The sequence below is a fragment of the Rana temporaria genome, chromosome 3 (genome assembly GCF_905171775.1).
Source record: "Rana temporaria chromosome 3, aRanTem1.1, whole genome shotgun sequence".
Lineage (NCBI taxonomy): Eukaryota > Metazoa > Chordata > Amphibia > Anura > Ranidae > Rana > Rana temporaria.
The window spans coordinates 141937343-141958540 of record NC_053491.1 but is presented as its reverse complement, the minus strand read 5'-3'; the positions used below and the strand labels follow the sequence as shown (position 1 = coordinate 141958540).

Sequence of the window (21198 nt, the reverse complement as noted above, 5' to 3'; positions counted from 1 at the left end):
GCCCCTATGGAATTAGGCCACCCAGTGGTTCTGCTTTAAAGTGGCCAGGATTTTGACATTTCAGTATTTTTTCATATTTGTAGCATGCTGTAAAGGCGCTCTAAATTAAGTTCTTACTGACCCTTGTAGCTGCAGGCATAGTGGGGCAAATCATCCTCAAATTTTCTTCTGTTCACAGCAGAAACAATAAGGTAGTTTATGTTGGCTCTCTCAGCAACTAACCTCTCCTCACAAAGCACCTACTGTGTCCACATTAGAAATAAGAAAACATGGTGTTTTCTGGGTATCAGGGGTGAGCTGAGCTTCTGGGAGGGAGATACAGAATAAACTCAGCTGCTTGTAAGGGGGAGCAGTGTGTGCTGAGCTGCTGAGGGGGAGAAGTAGGGCAAATTAGCCTGCTGAGAAAATGATCTTGGTGCTTCTGCTGGGAACTTTGAGAATTAATTACTTTACTCTGCCCACGGCTAAGGAGATCAGTGAGAGTTTGTTTAAAGTTTGCTTACTGATTGTTGATGATTTGTAATTGCTTGAATGTCTATGGCCTTGTACTGTACACACAGGCCAGAATCTCGTGAGGAAAAAAACGTCCTTTTTCCTGACTAGATTCTTGGCAAGAATCTCTTGCTGCCCGAGTGTACACACAGACCTTTCAAAAGAACCGCAAGAACGTGGTGAGGTCATCGCGTACAACGAGCATGCGCTCGTCACATTCGATGCCGTCACCGCCATCTTGCTTCACCCTACCTATGCCGTGGAATCTACCGCGCATGCGTCAAAGTCATTTCGAGCATGCGCGGGTTTCCACGGTGACAGGTAAGTATACACACTCTCGGGTTTCTCGTCAGGAAACAGGCCGACAATAATCCCGAGAAGAAAATAGAGCGCAGGAATCTCTATTTTCCTCATCGAGATTCTGGCCAGATTTCCAGACGAGAAACCTGAAAGCCTTGTACACGCGCTCGTTCTTGCCGAGAAAACCAAGCGTGTGTAGGAGGCTTAAAGCATGGCCACAGGTTCATTTTAAAGCGGATGTGCCACGGGGAAAAAATATTAAAAGCCAGCAGCTACAAATACTGCAGCTGCTGACTTTTAATATTAGGACACTTACCTGTCCTGGAGTCCAGCGCTGATCGCAGCAGAGCACGAGCGATCGCTCGTCTCTCTGCTGCTCCCCCCGCCATCCACGCTGAGGGAACCAGGAAGTGAAGCGCTGCGGCTTCACTGCCCGGTTCCCTACGGCGCATGCGCGAGTCGCGCTGCGCCCGCCGATTGGCTCACACGCTGTGTACTGGGAGCCGAGTGTTCCCAGCACACAACGGGCGACAGACGGGAAGTCAGAAAAACCCGTCTTTCGCCCGTAGCGTGTGGCCGGAAGTGGGTGCAAATACCTGTCTTTAGACAGGTATCTGCACCCCCCTCCCCCTGAAAGGTGTCAAATGTGACACCGGAGGGGGGGCGGGTTCCGATCAGCGGGACTCCACTTTAGGGTGGAGAACCGCTTTAAGGTGAATCCGTGACAAATATGGGTGATTAAAACTGATAAACATGGAGACTACCATTGTTGACTTCTCATTATGTACATGCTAGTTGCCCAGCTATCATACTGACTCTAATGCGACACACGCTTGCAATTTCCGACAACAAATGTTCGATGGGAGCTTTTGGACATTTGTTGTCAGAATTTCCGACAACAAAAATTTGAGAGCTGATCTGACAACAAATTCTGTTCTCGTAAATTCTGATCGTGTGTGGACAATTCCGATGCACAAAATTCCACGCATGCTCTGAATCAAGTACAAGACGGAAGCGCTCGGTCTGGTAAAACTAGCATTTATAATGGAGACGGCACATTCGTCACGCTGTAATGGACTGAAAAGCAAGAGGCTGAAAAGCGCAAATCGTCTCTCTCCAAACTTTTACTAACACGACATTGGTATTGAACTTCCCTTTTCTAGTGCCGTTGTACGCCACTGCGTTCTTGACGTTCGGAATTTCCGACAACATTTGTGTGACCGTGTGTATGCAAGACAAGTTTGATCCAACATTCCGTCGGAAGAAAATCCACGGTTTTGTTGTCGGAATGTGTAATTGTCTGTACACGGCATATGTGCGCTACCTTACAACACTAACTGAGAACAATTAGAACTTCTCACTTTCTGGTGACAGAAATTAGTTCGGCCCCTTTCACACAGAAATGTTTTTGAGGAGGTTTAGCGCTAAAAATAGCGCTGCTATATCGCCTGAAAGAATCGTACCCTGCAGTCTTCAGTGTAAAAGCCCGAAGGCTTTCACACTGAAGCAGTGCGCTAGCAGGACCGCTCCAAAAGTCCTGTTAGCCGCATCTTTGGTTGCGGTATAGGAGCAGAGGTGCATTGCGGCGGTATTAACCCTTTATCAATTAATGCATTTGATAACCCAAAGGAATATTTTATTATGTGTGTTCTGAACCAAATAATATTCTTAATAATAAAAATGATTGACATGTATACATAATTTTTTATTTTTTCAGAATGCTACACAGACTTTCTACGTGATGATTTTGATGTTAAAACATATACCTCCCAGTCCATTCATCAGGCGGTTATTGCAGAACAGCTGGCAAAGCTTGCTCAGGGCATCAGTCAGTTGGATAAAGAATTGCATTTACAGGTATTGCAGTGAAGTATGGACATATTGCAATTTATTTGCTAAGATTATGGAACAAACTGCTTGCTATGGTATAGGTTACATAAGAAGCATGTTGTAGCAATTAATCTCATGTGATTACATAATGCTCAAATTGTTTTGTGTGTTCTGCGTGCGTATCTGTAGAGAGCTACAATCATGGCCGAAAATATTGGCACCCCTGCATGTCTGTCAGATAATGCACCACTTCACCCAGAAAATAGTTGCAATTATGAATGTTTAGGCATTCTCATGTTTATTTATTTTGTTTGTTATGGTATGACACAAAAAAGTGGAGAAACAAAAAGCCAAATCTGACACATTCCACGCAAAACTCCAAAAATTAACTGCACCAAATTATTGGTACCCTCTCAAAATTGTAAGAAATAATTGCATTCCAAGTTTGTGATCCTGTCATTTTGTAATTAAACTTGCCTGTATAAATTACAATAAAGAAATCACACCAGCAGCCAGTTGAAATGGTCAGAAATTGATTCAACCTTTCTGTTGTGTGTCTCTGTGTTCCATACGGAGCATGGAGAAGAGAAAGAGCAGCAATGAATTGTCTGAGGATATGAGAACAAAAATTGTGGAAAAGCATGGACAATCCCAAGGTTACACGTCCATCTCCAGAGATCTTAATGTTCCTGTGTCCACTGTGTGCAACATTGTCAAGAAGTTTACAGCCCATGGCACTGTAACTAATCCTTCTAGATGTGGATGAAAGAGAAAAATGTATCCAAAGATTGCAACAAAGGATTGTTTGAATAGAGGATAAAGAACCTTGTTCAACTTCCCGATAAACTGAAGCTGACCTTCAGTCACCATCTGAATAAAGGGGGACGCTATGGTAAGAGACCCAGAAGGACCCTACTGCTGACACAGAAACATAAAAAAGCCAGATTGGAGTTTGCCAAAACGGTTTTCAAAAAAAGAAATGAGGCCTTTAAAGAAAAGAATACAGTCAAACATGGTGAATGTTCACTGATGTTTTAGGGTTGCTTTGCTGCTTCAGGCACAGGATGTCTTGACCGTGTGCACAGCATTATGAAATCTGAAGACTACCAAAGAATTCTGGGGTGCAATGTAGGGCTCAGTGTCAGAAAGTAGGGTCTCTGTCAAAGGTCATGGGTCTTACAACAGGACAATGACCCAGTGCACACCTCAAAAGAACCCAGAAATGGTTTAAGAAACTGGAGAGTGCAGAACTTTTCAGCAATGAGTCCAGATCTAAATCCCATAGAGCAGTTGTCATCAACCCTGTCCTCAGGGCCCACTAACAGGCCAGGTTTTATGTATTACCTTGGGGAGATGCAGACTAGAATACTGCAATCACTAAACAGAAAATTATATCAACTGTGATGTATTTCAGTTATCTTGCAAACCTGGCCTGTTAGTGGGCCCTGAGGACAGGGTTGCTGACCACTGCCATAGAGCACCTTTGGAAAGATCTCAAAACAGCAGTTGGGAAAGGAAAACCTTGCAATCTGGCGGACCTGAAGCAGTTGGCGAAAGAAGAGTGGTCCAAAATTCCAGGAGAGCGGTTTAAGAAACGTATTGATGGTTACAGGAAGCGATTGATTTTGGTTATTTTTTTCCTAGGGCCGAATACAATAAACCAATACAAGCAAAATAAATTAACATGAGAATGCCTAAACATTTGTAATTGCAAGAATTTTCGGGACGAAGTGATGCATTATCTGACAGAAATGCAGGGGTGCCAATATTTTTGGCCATGACTGTATATTGTTCCATACCTTTAGTCTCTACTCTTTGAGATTATTATTTATCCATTTTAGTAGTACAATTGAGTTACAAAAATAAATAAAAAATCACCCATGTAGCTGCAGCCAAAGAAAGCACAAGGGTATGTTAGATTTGCACATTAGTGCCCCTGCAGACCCCACTTAATCCAGAGGATGGTGCAACCCGGTTTGGAACCTGGAGGCTTTGTGAAGACTTGGGAGGAATGAATTCTCAAATCCTGGGTCCAGAACTTTGCTGACAAGCAGTACACTGGTTGTGCAAGTTTTTTTTTTTTAGATCTGTGTCTATAGTTCTGGTTTCTGCCCTGGTGCATAGAGGAGGTCTCAGCGCAGGAGTGAGGAGCAAGTGTAGCAGGGAGCTGCTGACTGTGTGAATTGAGTTTGTATGAGGAGACCCATAAGGGCCTAAGGAGTGACGACAGAGTGAATGTGTATTGAGTTTGTGTTGGAAGAATGTTTATAGGAGACAGGCAACAACCTGATGTGTTATAACCCTCCATTTCTCTATCCTAAGGGCCCTTTCACACGGGGTGGATCAGTAATGATCTGCCTTTATGTGTCCGTCAGCTCAGCGGGCATCCTCCGTAAAATCCCTGCTGAGCCGTCGGCTGACAGGGCGGTCCCCGCACACTGTGCAGGGACCGCTCTGTCTTTTCTCCACTCTCCCCTATGGGGGGATCGGATGAACACGGACCGTGTGTCCGTGTTCATCCGATCCGATCCGATCTGATCTGCAGACGGAAGAAAAAATAGGATTTTCTTCCGTCCGCAAAATCGGATCTTTGCGGAGGCGGGTGATTACGGGTGTCGGCGGATGTTCATCCTCTGACACCCGCAATCACATAGGGACCAATGTTTGTCCCGTTTTCATCCGCAAACGGATGGATGAAAATGCGGACATACGGTCCGCACATGTGAAAGGGGCCAAACTGGGGGAAAAAAATATTTGCCTATAGGTTTACTTAAACTAAAATAAGGGTTTTAAAGGGATTGTAAAGGCAGAAGTTTTTTTTTTTTCTTCTATGCATCGAGATGAAAAAACCCCCCCTTCAACTCTCCTAAAAGTTATCCTAGCCCGTCTTCATACAGCGATGTTGCAGGAGTGTCTAAGCTGCCCGGGACACCCCTCCTCATTGGCTGAGTTGGGAGTGAGAGGGGCGGGTCCGTGTCACAGCTCCGTGTCTGATTTGACATGGGGAGCTGTGACTTGGTTTGGGTGCCCCCATAGCAAGCTGCTTGCTGTGGGGGCACTCAACAGGCAGGAGGGGCCAGAAACTGAAGAGGGACCCGAGAAAAATGGTGGATCCAGGCTGCTCTGTGCAAAACCAACAGCATAGAGCATGTAAGGTTAACTTTTTTTTTTTTTTTTTTAAAACAAAAAAACAAGACTTTACAATTCCTTTAACATTTGGTGCCAATGACTAGAACTTCCTTGGAGAGTATGCATGATTACAGTTCACCATTAAACATATAGGCAAAGGCCAGGCCTTCTAGAGCAGTATTCTGTGGGCTAGTGAATCAAAGATAGATTTTTGATTGCGGTAATATTAGACCTGTTTGGTGCGAATGGAAGGGCAGCATTTTAGGAGAACAATCTTATAACAATTGTGAAGAATGGTGGTGAAAATTACATGGTTTGGGCAGCTTGCATTTATCAAGTCCGCTATACAGTGTGCATCATATCAAAGTCTGCATGATGAGAATGTTATGCCATCTGTCAGAAAGTTCAGCAAACAAGCTTTTTTATTATGATAAAAAAAAAAAATCAGATGCACATGTTAAAATCCACCAAAGAATGATTGATTGAAAATAGGGAATATCGGGCACAAAACCTTTCACCTCCAAGCAGGGTCACAGCTTACTGAACCAGAGCATGGGCTTCTTTTTTTGGTGGAAAAAGCAGGGGCAATGCACAATTCAGAGTGCAGGGGTTAGGAGTATGTAACACACAGGGTGCAGGGGTGAGGGGGTACACAAGGCACAACATACAGGGGTCAGGTTTATGTAATGCACAGAGTGCATGGGTAAGTAGTGCAAAATGAAGAGAGAGCAGGAGTTGTCAAATACTTAAACCACTCATGCCCAACACCCAAAAAAAATTGAGCACCAATATGTACGCTAAGCCAAAGTTTTCTCAAAATAAAAATGCCGAAGTCTCTCCCTCCTCCCAGCACAGTTCCCCTCCCTCCAGTACAAATCATCTTCCTCTTCCAAAATCCTTTTCATGTAGCCTACATTTTTTTTATTTGTTTTTACTTTTAGGTTGTTGCACGACATGAAGACCTATTGGCACAAGCAACTGGTATGGAGTCTCTAGAGGGTACGTTTTTGACCTTTTTATGTTTTAATACCCTGTAAGTTTTCAATTTCCAATGTCATGACTGGTGTATTGGATGATACATTTTTTTTACCTTAAATACTTTTTACAAATCTATTTTATTTTATTTTATTTATTTTTTGAAATTTGGTGTTTAACACTTTACAAATGAATGTAGTGTTGAAGAAAGGGACAGTGTTAAAGTGTTATGTTATTGCCGTACGTACAAAGAAATAACTGCATTGCTCCATTATTAAAGACGGTGGATAAAATGAAACTATACATTTTCACAAATATCTATCCATGCTCCAAGAGACTGTTGGAGGTGACCATGAGTACAGCTTGTTCATAGGAATGAAAGAGGCTGTTGCGCCTGTGTCTGGTTAGGAGAGGAAGAAAATAATTTCCATAGGTGGGTTTTGAATTACTACTGCTGAGCAAATTAGTAAATCTGTTGGCATGGAGTATTTTTTCCATTTGCAAAGTTTTTTGTAATTTTGCTAAATCAGTTTAGATCTACTACTGAGCTTGTGAAATGTTGTATGCAAGTTAGAAAACTGGGCCTGAAAGCTAAGGCAGATCATTTGCTTCATTTTAGAGATTAGGGCCTCATGCACACAATGGGTAAGGGTTTACTAAAACTGGCGCAACTGTGCATAGTACTGTGCGTAGTCAACTTCTAACTTCAGCTTGTTCAATTCAGCTTTGAGTATTTTCACACTGCTCTGTAGCCAAATAACGGTAAAATGCATATGCGTTTTTGCAGCGATTTTTGTTTCAGATGCATTTTTTTGTGTGCGTTTCTGCAGCATTTTTTGGTTGCCTGCACTCGTGAAAAAGGGACTTGTGTTGCAAAAATGCACCAAAAACGCAAAACGTGGTATGTTTTGCCGCATTTTCTATTCGATTAAATGTGGAGCTGCGGTTTTTGGTGCGGTTTTCAAAACCGCACTAAAGATGCAGAGTACAGGACATGCATGCAGGTGACCCAAGAGCACCATACAAAGATAACAAAGCAAACAGATAAATAAATAAAATACATTGCAAAACCATTAAGCATAACCATAGAAAAACAAAACGATGACTGCACCTTACTTGTGGCGCAGTGGTGTGAAGAGCCCCATAGGATTTAAAGGAAAAAAACATTTCTTGCAAAGTAAAAATGCAGGAAAAGCGTATCGGTGTTATAGGGCCCAAAAACATAGTGGCAAAAATAATTATTTTATTTCCTGCAGATTTTGTAAGTTTGCCCACTTACAAATAAATTAAGGGTCTATAATCATCATAGTCTGTCTCTGTTGTTTAGAATACACCTATCAACCAAATATCCAGAAATATCACATGATGCAACTTATGTGCACACTTATGCAACCATATATTTTTTATTTTTTTTTACTCCCCTCCACTTAAAAGATTTCAGTTTAAAGGTCACATTAAGGCCTCATGGGCACTGGACGTTATAAAAAAAGCCAGTAACGTTCGCTGTAGAAAGCTGTAGTGTGTTTTTCAGTGTTTTTGCACTAGTGTATTTTTAGCTGTAGCTTTTTTTTTATTTTTAGCAAAACTATATATATGGCTCAAAAACGCAGAAGAGTAAGGCCTCGTTCTCACTTGTGTGATTTGATAACGAATGCGATGCATTAAAAAAAAAAAAACTAGATTTGCATGTCATCCAAAAAGTCATTGTTTTCAATGACAGTCGTTCACATCTATGCGTTACGATTCCTCTGCCAATGCGATAATAAAAAAGGGTCTTGTGCAAATATACAGCGTTGCGAATTTAGTCTCCATAGACATCAATGTAAATCGTTCTGGAATCGCATTGTTGGTTCAGATATGTACGAATTCCACCACACTACTCTCCACAAAAAACAGGAAGTAAACAGGAAGCTAACACTTTTTATTTTTTTAAACATTAGACATTAACATAATTCCATTGGCTAGAACAGGGGTCTCCAAACTTTTCAAACAAAGGGCCACTTTATTGCCCTTCAGACTTTAGGAGGGCCGGATTGGGGCCAGCAAGGGAAGAAAATGTCATGGGCCCGGCATCAGTGAGAAAAAATATGGCCTCAGGGTTGGTGGTCAATAGGAAGAGGAGTATTCCCCCTATTAGTAGGAGGAATAGTATCCCATCATTGGTATCGGTGGATAATATAGTGCCCCATTGTTGGTGTCAATGGGAGGAATAGTGCCTCATGTCAGTGGGAGGAATTGTGCCCAAAGGGCCGGATAAAGGCTAGCAAAGGGCCACATCTGGCCCTCGGGCCGCAGTTTGGAGACCCCTGGGCAAGAACATCAATTGCAGCTGTGTTCAACTCCTGAAATTTGCGGTAAATTCGCACCTCTCCAGCTCAAAACGCAAGGCAAATTCGCACCTCACATTCGCACCACCACACCAGTTATATGATGATGCTGTACTGTACTGGTGACAGTATATAAAAAAATTAAAACTAATAAAAAAAATAAAATAAATTGTTTTTCAATTTCTTAATTTTTCCCAAAATTGTGACAAACTACAACTTCAAAAAACGTGCCATGCCTCTTGCTAAATACATTGGACCGTGTACTTTCCAAAAAGGGGGTCATTTGGTGGGCACTGTCCTGGCATTTTTGGGCCTCAAAAACTGAGATGGCTGTCAGTACATAAAATTGCATAGAATTGTACAAAATGTCTTGGTATGCTGACACCTTAAGAGTTCCCTTCACTGGAACTAAGGGGCCAAGCCCAGCCCCTGAAAAAAAATAAAACACCATAATCCCCCCTCCACCAAATGATTTGGACCAGAGCACAAAGAAAGTTCCATTAGGAAATGGATGAGCGAGTTTGGGGTGGAGGACCTTGACTGGCCTGCACAGAGTCCTGATCCCAACCCGTAAGAACACATTTGGGATGAATTAGAGCAGAGACTGCGAGCCAGGCCTTCTCGTCCACATCAGTGCCTGACCTCACAAATTCTCTTCTGGAAGAATGGTTAAACATTCTCATAGACACACTCCTAAACCTTGTGGACAGCCTTCCCAGAAGAGTTGAAGCTGCTATAGCTGCAATGGTGGGTCAACTCAATATTGAGCCCTACGGACTAAGACTGTGATGCCATTAAAGTTCATGTGCGTGTTTATATGCCATACTTTTGTGGACTCTAACTTTCCTACAGACTAAATAATAAACACAGGTTTGGTTATTTTCACCAAAGAAATGTAGCAAAGAACGTTTTTGCCTACATTTTTAAGGAAAGAATATTTATTTGCAAAATGTTAAAACAAACATGCATTATTTTTTTTTTGTTTGTTTATTTAGCAAAAAAAAAAAAAAAAACACTAGTGGTGATTACATTCTACAAAAATCTATTTGTGTGAGAAAATAACAACAATGTAATTTGGTGTAAATAAAAATATATATACTGCGCTTCCCCAAAATTTCTATAGTGGGCAGCCAACACAACAAAGGATAAGTGTAACAAATAAAAATGAATAAAAGTGCAGCGCCTGTAAGGAACTCACAATAATGGGAGTTCTAAATAGTGAACAAAGCAACGTGAAAAAAATCAATTCCACAAATTTTTAAAGTGACTGTAAAAAAAAAACTAATATGGATATACAGTGATGAAAATAAGTATTTGAACACCCTGTAGGTGCATGTCCACTGTGAGAGACATAATAAAAAAAAAAAAATCCAGAAATCACAATGTATGATTTTTTTAAACTATTTATTTGTATGATACAGCTGCAAATAAGTATTTGAACACCTGAGAAAATCAATGTTAATATTTGGTACAGTAGCCTTTGTTTGCAATTACAGAGGTCAAACGTTTCTTGTAGTTTTTCACCAGGTTTGCACACACTGGAGGAGGGATTTTGGCCCACTCCTCCACACAGATCTTCTCTAGATCAGTCGGTTTCTGGGCTGTCGCTGAGAAACACGGAGTTTGAGCTCCCTCCAAAGATTCTCTATTGGGTTTAGGTCTGTAGACTGGCTAGGCCACGCCAGAACCTTCATATGCTTCTTACAGAGCCACTCCTTGGTTATCCTGGCTGTGTGCTTCGGGTCATTGTCATGTTGGAAGACCCAGCCTCGACCCATCTTCAAAGCTCTAACTGAGGGAAGGAGGTTGTTGCCCAAAATCTCGCAATACATGGCCCTGGTCATCCTCTCCTTAATACAGTGCAGTCGCCCTGTCCCATGTGCAGAAAAACACCCCCAAAGCATGATGCTACCACCCCCATGCTTCACAGTAGGGATGGTGTTCTTGGGATGGTACTCATCATTCTTCTTCCTCCAAACACGGTTAGTGGAATTATGACCAAAAAGTTCTATTTTGGTCTCATCTGACCACATGACTTTCTCCCATGACTCCTCTGGATCATCCAAATGGTCATTGGCAAACTTAAGACGGGCCTTGACATGTGCTGCTTTAAGCAGGGGAACCTTCCATGCCATGCATGATTTCAAACCATGACGTCTTAGTGTATTACCAACAGTAACCTTGGAAACGATGGTCCCAGCTCTTTTCAAGTCATTGACCAGCTCCTCCCGTGTAGTCCTGGGCTGATTTCTCACCTTTCTTAGGATCATTGAGACCCCACAAGGTGAGATTTTGCATGGAGCCCCAGTCCGAGGGAGATTGACAGTCATGTTTAGCTTCTTCCATTTTCTAATGATTGCTCCAACAGTGGACCTTTTTTCACCAAGCTGCTTGGCAATTTCCCCGTAGCCCTTTCCAGCCTTGTGGAGGTGTACAATTTTGTCTCTAGTGTCTTTGGACAGCTCTTTGGTCTTGGCCATGTTAGTAGTTGGATTCTTACTGATTGTATGGGGTGGACAGGTGTCTTTATGCAGCTAATGACCTCAAACAGGTGCATCTAATTTAGGATAATAAATGGAGTGGAGGTGGACATTTTAAAGGCAGACTAACAGGTCTTTGAGGGTCAGAATTCTAGCTGATAGACAGGTGTTCAAATACTTATTTGCAGCTGTATCATACAAATACATAGTTAAAAAATCATAAATTGTGATTTCTGGATTTTTTTTTTTTGATTATGTCTCTCACAGTGGACATGCACCTACGATGACAATTTCAGACCCCTCCATGATTTCCAAGTGGGAGAACTTGCAAAATAGCAGGGTGTTCAAATACTTATTTTCCTCACTGTATGTATAAAATATATCATATAAATGTCCATAAATAAAACAATATCCAGGTGATAAAGGTGATCCTATAGAAAAGCCGCTCGGTTGTTATCCCGGAGGAGCGGGAGGGGACATCCACCTCCGCTGCTCTTACCGGGCCTCCCGTCGCACCGGGAGACCCGATCTACGATCCGCCGCCTCCAGTGCCTAGAGAGAGACTAAAACAACGTCACTTCCAGTTTACTCGGCTGCCAATGGTGCCGGTTTAAAAAAAAGTACACAGTATTCAGAATTGCCGTTTTCATCGATCTGAATACTTTGAAGTGCAAAGAAGGGATTTGGGGTCTTTTAGACCCCCGATCCTCCCATAAAGAGTACCTGTCACCACCTATTACTGTCACAAGGAATGTTTACATTCCTTGTGACAACAATAAAAGTGATCAAACATTTTTTTTTTTTTTTCAAAAACACAATTTTATATTCTAAAATAAATGAAATAAGAATTTTTTTTTTTTTTTTTTTTTTTTTTTTTTTAAAGCGCACCTGTCCCCGCGAGCTCCCACAGCAAAGAAAACGCATACGGAAGTCGCGCCTGCATATGTAAACAGTGTTTAAATGACACATGCAAGGTATCAACACGATCGTCAGAGCGAAAGCAATAATTCTAGCCATAGACCTCCTCTGTAACTCTAACCTGGTAACCGTAAAAAAAAAAAAAAAAAAATTAAAGCGTCGCCTATGGAGATTTTTAGGTACCGTACTTTGTTGCCATTCCACGAGTGTGCACAATTATAAAGCGTGACATGTTTGGTATCTATTTACTTGGCGTAACATCATCTTTCACATTATACACAAAAATTGGGCTAACGTTACTTTTTCATTTTTTTTTCTTTTATTCATGAAAGTGTCTTTTTCCCAAAAAGTTGCGTTTAAAACACGGCTGCACAAATACCGCGTGACATAAAATATTGCAACAATCGCAATCGTATTCTCTAGATTCTCTGCTAAAAAAATATATATAATGTTTGGGGGTTCCAAGTAATTTTCTAGCAAAAAATACGGATTTTAACTTGTAAACACCAAATGTCAGAAATAGCCTTGGTCATGAAAGGGTTAAAATTGGCCAGGGCAAAAAGGGGGTAAAATGCCGGTATTGAAATGGTTTAGCCCTGTGTGCAAAGCCATGATCATGTACACAGGTCTTAATGCCTGATTGTTTGCCAAGGGCAACATTCTCGCTACTTTTTTCATTTTCATAAATCATTCTCTTTGTCTGAGATTTAGGTTCATCCAGTGGCGGAATTTTCATAGTCGCAGCAGTCGCCGTTGCGACCGGGGGCCCTGTAGTCCGGGGGGGCCCGCCCGCCGCCCGTGTGAGGGGCCCGCCCACCGCCTGCCAGTGTGAGGAGCCGTTACGCTGCGGGGATCGGGTGCCAACAAGGCAGTAGATGCAGGGGCGGCATCGCAGCAACCCCCCCAAGACCCGGCATCTCCCCCTGCACCTCTGGCTGGCCGTTTAGAGTGCAGTGGGGAGATGTGGAAGGCAGCGATCGGCAGCTCTATGGTGCCTGTGTGGGCAGCAGGATCTCCCTGGGGCTTGTAGTACTCGAGTGTCAGTGTATACAGAGGAGAGGGGGAGGGGCCTCTGACCCAGGCAGGTATCAGTTTCACTTTCACTCTGCTTGCACACTGTTGTCGATGCCCGGGTCAGAGGCCCCTCCCCCTCTGCTGTATACATGATTCGGAGATAGAACTACAAGCCCCAGTGAGATCCCCCTGCCTGTGGACACCATAGAGCTGCCGATCGCCACCTTCACCAGCCAGGTACAGGGGAACCTCTGCAAGGGGGAGTAGGCTGTTTGGGGACCCTGATGTAAGAGGGGGGCCTCTGGGGACACTAATGTAAGAGGGGGGGCTTCTGGGGACACTAATGTAAGAGGGGGGGCTTCTGCGGACACTAATGTAAGAGGGGGGGCTTCTGCGGACACTAATGTAAGAGGGGGGGCTTCTGCGGACACTAATGCAAGAGGGGGGGCTTCTGCGGACACTAATGTAAGAGGGGGGGCTTCTGCGGACACTAATGTAAGAGGGGGGGCTTCTGCGGACACTAATGTAAGAGGGGGGGCTTCTGCGGACACTAATGTAAGAGGGGGGGCTTCTGCGGACACTAATGTAAGAGGGGGGGCTTCTGCGGACACTAATGTAAGAGGGGGGGCTTCTGCGGACACTAATGTAAGAGGGGGGGGCTTCTGCGGACACTAATGTAAGAGGGGGGGCTTCTGCGGACACTAATGTAAGAGGGGGGGCTTCTGCGGACACTAATGTAAGAGGGGGGGCTTCTGCGGACACTAATGTAAGAGGGGGGGCTTCTGCGGACACTAATGTAAGAGGGGGGGCTTCTGCGGACACTAATGTAAGAGGGGGGGCTTCTGCGGACACTAATGTAAGAGGGGGGGCTTCTGGGGACACTAATGTAAGAGGGGGGGCTTCTGGGGACACTAATGTAAGGGGGGGCTTCTGGGGACACTAATGTAAGAGGGGGGCCTCTGGGGACACTAATGTAAGAGGGGGGGAGGATTCTGGGGACACTAATGTAAGAGGGGGGGGGGCTTTGGGGACACTAATGTAAGAGGGGGGACACTAATGTAAGAGGGTGGGCCTCTGGGGACACTAATGTAAGAGGGTGGGCTTCTGGGGACACTAATGTAAGAGGGGGGGAGGCTTCTGGGGACACTAATGTAAGAGGGGGGCCTCTGGGGACACTAATGTAAGAGGGGGGCCTCTGGGGACACTAATGTAAGAGGGGGGCCTCTGGGGACACTAATGTAAGAGGGGGGCCTCTGGGGACACTAATGTAAGAGGGGGGCCTCTGGGGACACTAATGTAAGAGGGGGGCCTCTGGGGACACTAATGTAAGAGGGGGGCCTCTGGGGACACTAATGTAAGAGGGGGGGCTCTGGGGACACTAATGTAAGAGGGAGGCCTCTGGGGACACTAATGTAAGAGGGGGGCCTCTGGGGACACTAATGTAAGAGGGGGGCCTCTGGGGACACTAATGTAAGAGGGGGGCCTCTGGGGACACTAATGTAAGAGGGGGGCCTCTGGGGACACTAATGTAAGAGGGGGGCCTCTGGGGACACTAATGTAAGAGGGGGGCCTCTGGGGACACTAATGTAAGAGGGGGGCCTCTGGGGACACTAATGTAAGAGGGGGGCCTCTGGGGACACTAATGTAAGAGGGGGGCCTCTGGGGACACTAATGTAAGAGGGGGGCCTCTGGGGACACTAATGTAAGAGGGGGGCCTCTGGGGACACTAATGTAAGAGGGGGGCCTCTGGGGACACTAATGTAAGAGGGGGGCCTCTGGGGACACTAATGTAAGAGGGGGGCCTCTGGGGACACTAATGTAAGGAGGGGGGCCTCTGGGGACACTAATGTAAGGAGGGGGGCCTCTGGGGACACTAATGTAAGGAAGGGGGCCTCTGGGGACACTAATGTAAGGAAGGGGGCCTCTGGGGACACTAATGTAAGGAAGGGGGCCTCTGGGGACACTAATGTAAGGAAGGGGGCCTCTGGGGACACTAATGTAAGGAAGGGGGCCTCTGGGGACACTAATGTAAGGAAGGGGGCCTCTGGGGACACTAATGTAAGGAAGGGGGCCTCTGGGGACACTAATGTAAGGAAGGGGGCCTCTGGGGACACTAATGTAAGGAAGGGGGCCTCTGGGGACACTAATGTAAGGAAGGGGGCCTCTGGGGACACTAATGTAAGGAAGGGGGCCTCTGGGGACACTAATGTAAGGAAGGGGGCCTCTGGGGACACTAATGTAAGGAAGGGGGCCTCTGGGGACACTAATGTAAGGAAGGGGGCCTCTGGGGACACTAATGTAAGGAAGGGGGCCTCTGGGGACACTAATGTAAGGAAGGGGGCCTCTGGGGACACTAATGTAAGGAAGGGGGCCTCTGGGGACACTAATGTAAGGAAGGGGGCCTCTGGGGACACTAATGTAAGGAAGGGGGCCTCTGGGGACACTAATGTAAGGAGGGGGGCCTCTGGGGACACTAATGTAAGGAGGGGGGCCTCTGGGGACACTAATGTAAGGAGGGGGGCCTCTGGGGACACTAATGTAAGGAGGGGGGCCTCTGGGGACACTAATGTAAGGAGGGGGGCCTCTGGGGACCAGTTTACTCGGCTGCCAATGGTGCCGGTTTAAAAAAAAGTACACAGTATTCAGAATTGCCGTTTTCATCGATCTGAATACGAAATAAATGAAATAAGAATTTTTTTTTTTTTTTTTTTTTTTTTTTTTTAAAGCGCACCTGTCCCCGCGAGCTCCCACAGCAAAGAAAACGCATACGGAAGTCGCGCCTGCATATGTAAACAGTGTTTAAATGACACATGCAAGGTATCAACACGATCGTCAGAGCGAAAGCAATAATTCTAGCCATAGACCTCCTCTGTAACTCTAACCTGGTAACCGTAAAAAAAAAAAAAAAAAAATTAAAGCGTCGCCTATGGAGATTTTTAGGTACCGTACTTTGTTGCCATTCCACGAGTGTGCACAATTATAAAGCGTGACATGTTTGGTATCTATTTACTTGGCGTAACATCATCTTTCACATTATACACAAAAATTGGGCTAACGTTACTTTTTCATTTTTTTTTCTTTTATTCATGAAAGTGTCTTTTTCCCAAAAAGTTGCGTTTAAAACACGGCTGCACAAATACCGCGTGACATAAAATATTGCAACAATCGCAATCGTATTCTCTAGATTCTCTGCTAAAAAAATATATATAATGTTTGGGGGTTCCAAGTAATTTTCTAGCAAAAAATACGGATTTTAACTTGTAAACACCAAATGTCAGAAATAGCCTTGGTCATGAAAGGGTTAAAATTGGCCAGGGCAAAAAGGGGGTAAAATGCCGGTATTGAAATGGTTTAGCCCTGTGTGCAAAGCCATGATCATGTACACAGGTCTTAATGCCTGATTGTTTGCCAAGGGCAACATTCTCGCTACTTTTTTCATTTTCATAAATCATTCTCTTTGTCTGAGATTTAGGTTCATCCAGTGGCGGAATTTTCATAGTCGCAGCAGTCGCCGTTGCGACCGGGGGCCCTGTAGTCCGGGGGGGCCCGCCCGCCGCCCGTGTGAGGGGCCCGCCCACCGCCTGCCAGTGTGAGGAGCCGTTACGCTGCGGGGATCGGGTGCCAACAAGGCAGTAGATGCAGGGGCGGCATCGCAGCAACCCCCCCAAGACCCGGCATCTCCCCCTGCACCTCTGGCTGGCCGTTTAGAGTGCAGTGGGGAGATGTGGAAGGCAGCGATCGGCAGCTCTATGGTGCCTGTGTGGGCAGCAGGATCTCCCTGGGGCTTGTAGTACTCGAGTGTCAGTGTATACAGAGGAGAGGGGGAGGGGCCTCTGACCCAGGCAGGTATCAGTTTCACTTTCACTCTGCTTGCACACTGTTGTCGATGCCCGGGTCAGAGGCCCCTCCCCCTCTGCTGTATACATGATTCGGAGATAGAACTACAAGCCCCAGTGAGATCCCCCTGCCTGTGGACACCATAGAGCTGCCGATCGCCACCTTCACCAGCCAGGTACAGGGGAACCTCTGCAAGGGGGAGTAGGCTGTTTGGGGACCCTGATGTAAGAGGGGGGCCTCTGGGGACACTAATGTAAGAGGGGGGGCTTCTGGGGACACTAATGTAAGAGGGGGGGCTTCTGCGGACACTAATGTAAGAGGGGGGGCTTCTGCGGACACTAATGTAAGAGGGGGGGCTTCTGCGGACACTAATGCAAGAGGGGGGGCTTCTGCGGACACTAATGTAAGAGGGGGGGCTTCTGCGGACACTAATGTAAGAGGGGGGGCTTCTGCGGACACTAATGTAAGAGGGGGGGCTTCTGCGGACACTAATGTAAGAGGGGGGGCTTCTGCGGACACTAATGTAAGAGGGGGGGCTTCTGCGGACACTAATGTAAGAGGGGGGGCTTCTGCGGACACTAATGTAAGAGGGGGGGGCTTCTGCGGACACTAATGTAAGAGGGGGGGCTTCTGCGGACACTAATGTAAGAGGGGGGGGCTTCTGCGGACACTAATGTAAGAGGGGGGGCTTCTGCGGACACTAATGTAAGAGGGGGGGCTTCTGCGGACACTAATGTAAGAGGGGGGGCTTCTGCGGACACTAATGTAAGAGGGGGGGCTTCTGCGGACACTAATGTAAGAGGGGGGGCTTCTGCGGACACTAATGTAAGAGGGGGGGCTTCTGCGGACACTAATGTAAGAGGGGGGGCTTCTGCGGACACTAATGTAAGAGGGGGGGCTTCTGGGGACACTAATGTAAGGGGGGGCTTCTGGGGACACTAATGTAAGAGGGGGGCCTCTGGGGACACTAATGTAAGAGGGGGGGAGGATTCTGGGGACACTAATGTAAGAGGGGGGGGGGGCTTTGGGGACACTAATGTAAGAGGGGGGACACTAATGTAAGAGGGTGGGCCTCTGGGGACACTAATGTAAGAGGGTGGGCTTCTGGGGACACTAATGTAAGAGGGGGGGAGGCTTCTGGGGACACTAATGTAAGAGGGGGGCCTCTGGGGACACTAATGTAAGAGGGGGGCCTCTGGGGACACTAATGTAAGAGGGGGGCCTCTGGGGACACTAATGTAAGAGGGGGGCCTCTGGGGACACTAATGTAAGAGGGGGGCCTCTGGGGACACTAATGTAAGAGGGGGGCCTCTGGGGACACTAATGTAAGAGGGGGGCCTCTGGGGACACTAATGTAAGAGGGGGGCCTCTGGGGACACTAATGTAAGAGGGGGGGCTCTGGGGACACTAATGTAAGAGGGAGGCCTCTGGGGACACTAATGTAAGAGGGGGGCCTCTGGGGACACTAATGTAAGAGGGGGGCCTCTGGGGACACTAATGTAAGAGGGGGGCCTCTGGGGACACTAATGTAAGAGGGGGGCCTCTGGGGACACTAATGTAAGAGGGGGGCCTCTGGGGACACTAATGTAAGAGGGGGGCCTCTGGGGACACTAATGTAAGAGGGGGGCCTCTGGGGACACTAATGTAAGAGGGGGGCCTCTGGGGACACTAATGTAAGAGGGGGGCCTCTGGGGACACTAATGTAAGAGGGGGGCCTCTGGGGACACTAATGTAAGAGGGGGGCCTCTGGGGACACTAATGTAAGAGGGGGGCCTCTGGGGACACTAATGTAAGAGGGGGGCCTCTGGGGACACTAATGTAAGAGGGGGGCCTCTGGGGACACTAATGTAAGAGGGGGGCCTCTGGGGACACTAATGTAAGAGGGGGGCCTCTGGGGACACTAATGTAAGAGGGGGGCCTCTGGGGACACTAATGTAAGAGGGGGGCCTCTGGGGACACTAATGTAAGAGGGGGGCCTCTGGGGACACTAATGTAAGAGGGGGGCCTCTGGGGACACTAATGTAAGGAGGGGGGCCTCTGGGGACACTAATGTAAGGAGGGGGGCCTCTGGGGACACTAATGTAAGGAAGGGGGCCTCTGGGGACACTAATGTAAGGAAGGGGGCCTCTGGGGACACTAATGTAAGGAAGGGGGCCTCTGGGGACACTAATGTAAGGAAGGGGGCCTCTGGGGACACTAATGTAAGGAAGGGGGCCTCTGGGGACACTAATGTAAGGAAGGGGGCCTCTGGGGACACTAATGTAAGGAAGGGGGCCTCTGGGGACACTAATGTAAGGAAGGGGGCCTCTGGGGACACTAATGTAAGGAAGGGGGCCTCTGGGGACACTAATGTAAGGAAGGGGGCCTCTGGGGACACTAATGTAAGGAAGGGGGCCTCTGGGGACACTAATGTAAGGAAGGGGGCCTCTGGGGACACTAATGTAAGGAAGGGGGCCTCTGGGGACACTAATGTAAGGAAGGGGGCCTCTGGGGACACTAATGTAAGGAAGGGGGCCTCTGGGGACACTAATGTAAGGAAGGGGGCCTCTGGGGACACTAATGTAAGGAAGGGGGCCTCTGGGGACACTAATGTAAGGAAGGGGGCCTCTGGGGACACTAATGTAAGGAAGGGGGCCTCTGGGGACACTAATGTAAGGAGGGGGGCCTCTGGGGACACTAATGTAAGGAGGGGGGCCTCTGGGGACACTAATGTAAGGAGGGGGGCCTCTGGGGACACTAATGTAAGGAGGGGGGCCTCTGGGGACACTAATGTAAGGAGGGGGGCCTCTGGGGACTCTGGTGTAGGGGAGGCTCTCTGGGGACCCTGGTGTAGGGGGGGCTCTCTGGGGACCCTGGTGTAAGGGGTGCTCTCTGGGGACACTAATGTAAGAGGGGAGACTCTCTGGGGACACTAATGTAAGATTGGAGGCTCTCTGGGGACCCTGGTGTAAGGGGGGACTCTCTGGGGACACTAATGTAAGAGGGGAGGCTCTCTGGGGACCCTGGTGTAGGGGGAGACTCTCTGGGGACCCTGATGTATGGGGAGACTCTCTGGGGGCCCTAATGTATGGGGAGACTCTCTGGGGGCCCTAATGTATGGGGAGACTCTCTGGGGGCCCTAATGTATGGGGAGACTCTCTGGGGGCCCTAATGTATGGGGAGACTCTCTGGGGGCCCTAATGTATGGGGAGACTCTCTGGAGGCCCTATTGTATGGGGAGACTCTCTGGGGGCCCTAATGTATGGGGAGACTCTCTGGGGGCCCTAATGTATGGGGAGACTCTCTGGGGGCCCTGATGTAGAGGGAGACTCTCTGGGGACACTACTGTGAGAGGGGAGGCTCTCTGCGGACCCTGATGTAAGGAGGGACTTTCTTGGAACACTAATGTAGGAGGGGAGGCTCTCTGGAGACACTAATGTAAGGGGAGGTTCTCTGGGAACCCTAATGTAGGGGAAGGCTCTCTGGGGACCCTGATGTAAGTAGGAAGGCTCTCTGGGGAGTCCCCCTATGTGATGGTGTGTGTGTGTGTGTGTGTGTGGGGGGGGGGGGGGGGGTCATTGAAGGGCCTGGCCTTGGGGCAGCAAAGGGAATATGAGAGAAGGCGGGGGAGGAGCTTTCCTCTCTGTGTGGAGTACCTATACCGTCTACCCATGAGACAAGAAGGCATCCTGGCGGGAGATTAGAAGGCACAGTGATGGTGACCGTAACTGATTGAACGGAATTCCCAGGGATTCGATTGATTGACAGTAAGTAACATTTTTCAGAGCTGAGCAATCGATGCCAACCTCCACCACCTGTGCCTCTTACTGATCCCCCCCCCCCCCCCCCCACCACTGATTTCAGCCCTATCCCCCCCCATTATTTCTACAACAGAGGTGATGGGGGATAGGGCTGAA

General features: G+C 47.1%; 1 protein-coding gene across 1 annotated transcript in view; it reads left to right on the top strand.

Annotated features, from left to right (window-relative positions):
- Positions 1–21198, top strand: part of COG5 (component of oligomeric golgi complex 5) — a 480035-nt gene that overhangs the window by 4841 nt on the left and 453996 nt on the right. Inside the window, exons 2-3 of the mRNA XM_040343536.1 lie at positions 2510–2649; positions 6693–6750. Coding sequence (XP_040199470.1) covers positions 2510–2649; positions 6693–6750 — 198 coding nt within the window. The remainder of the gene's footprint in view (positions 1–2509; positions 2650–6692; positions 6751–21198) is intronic.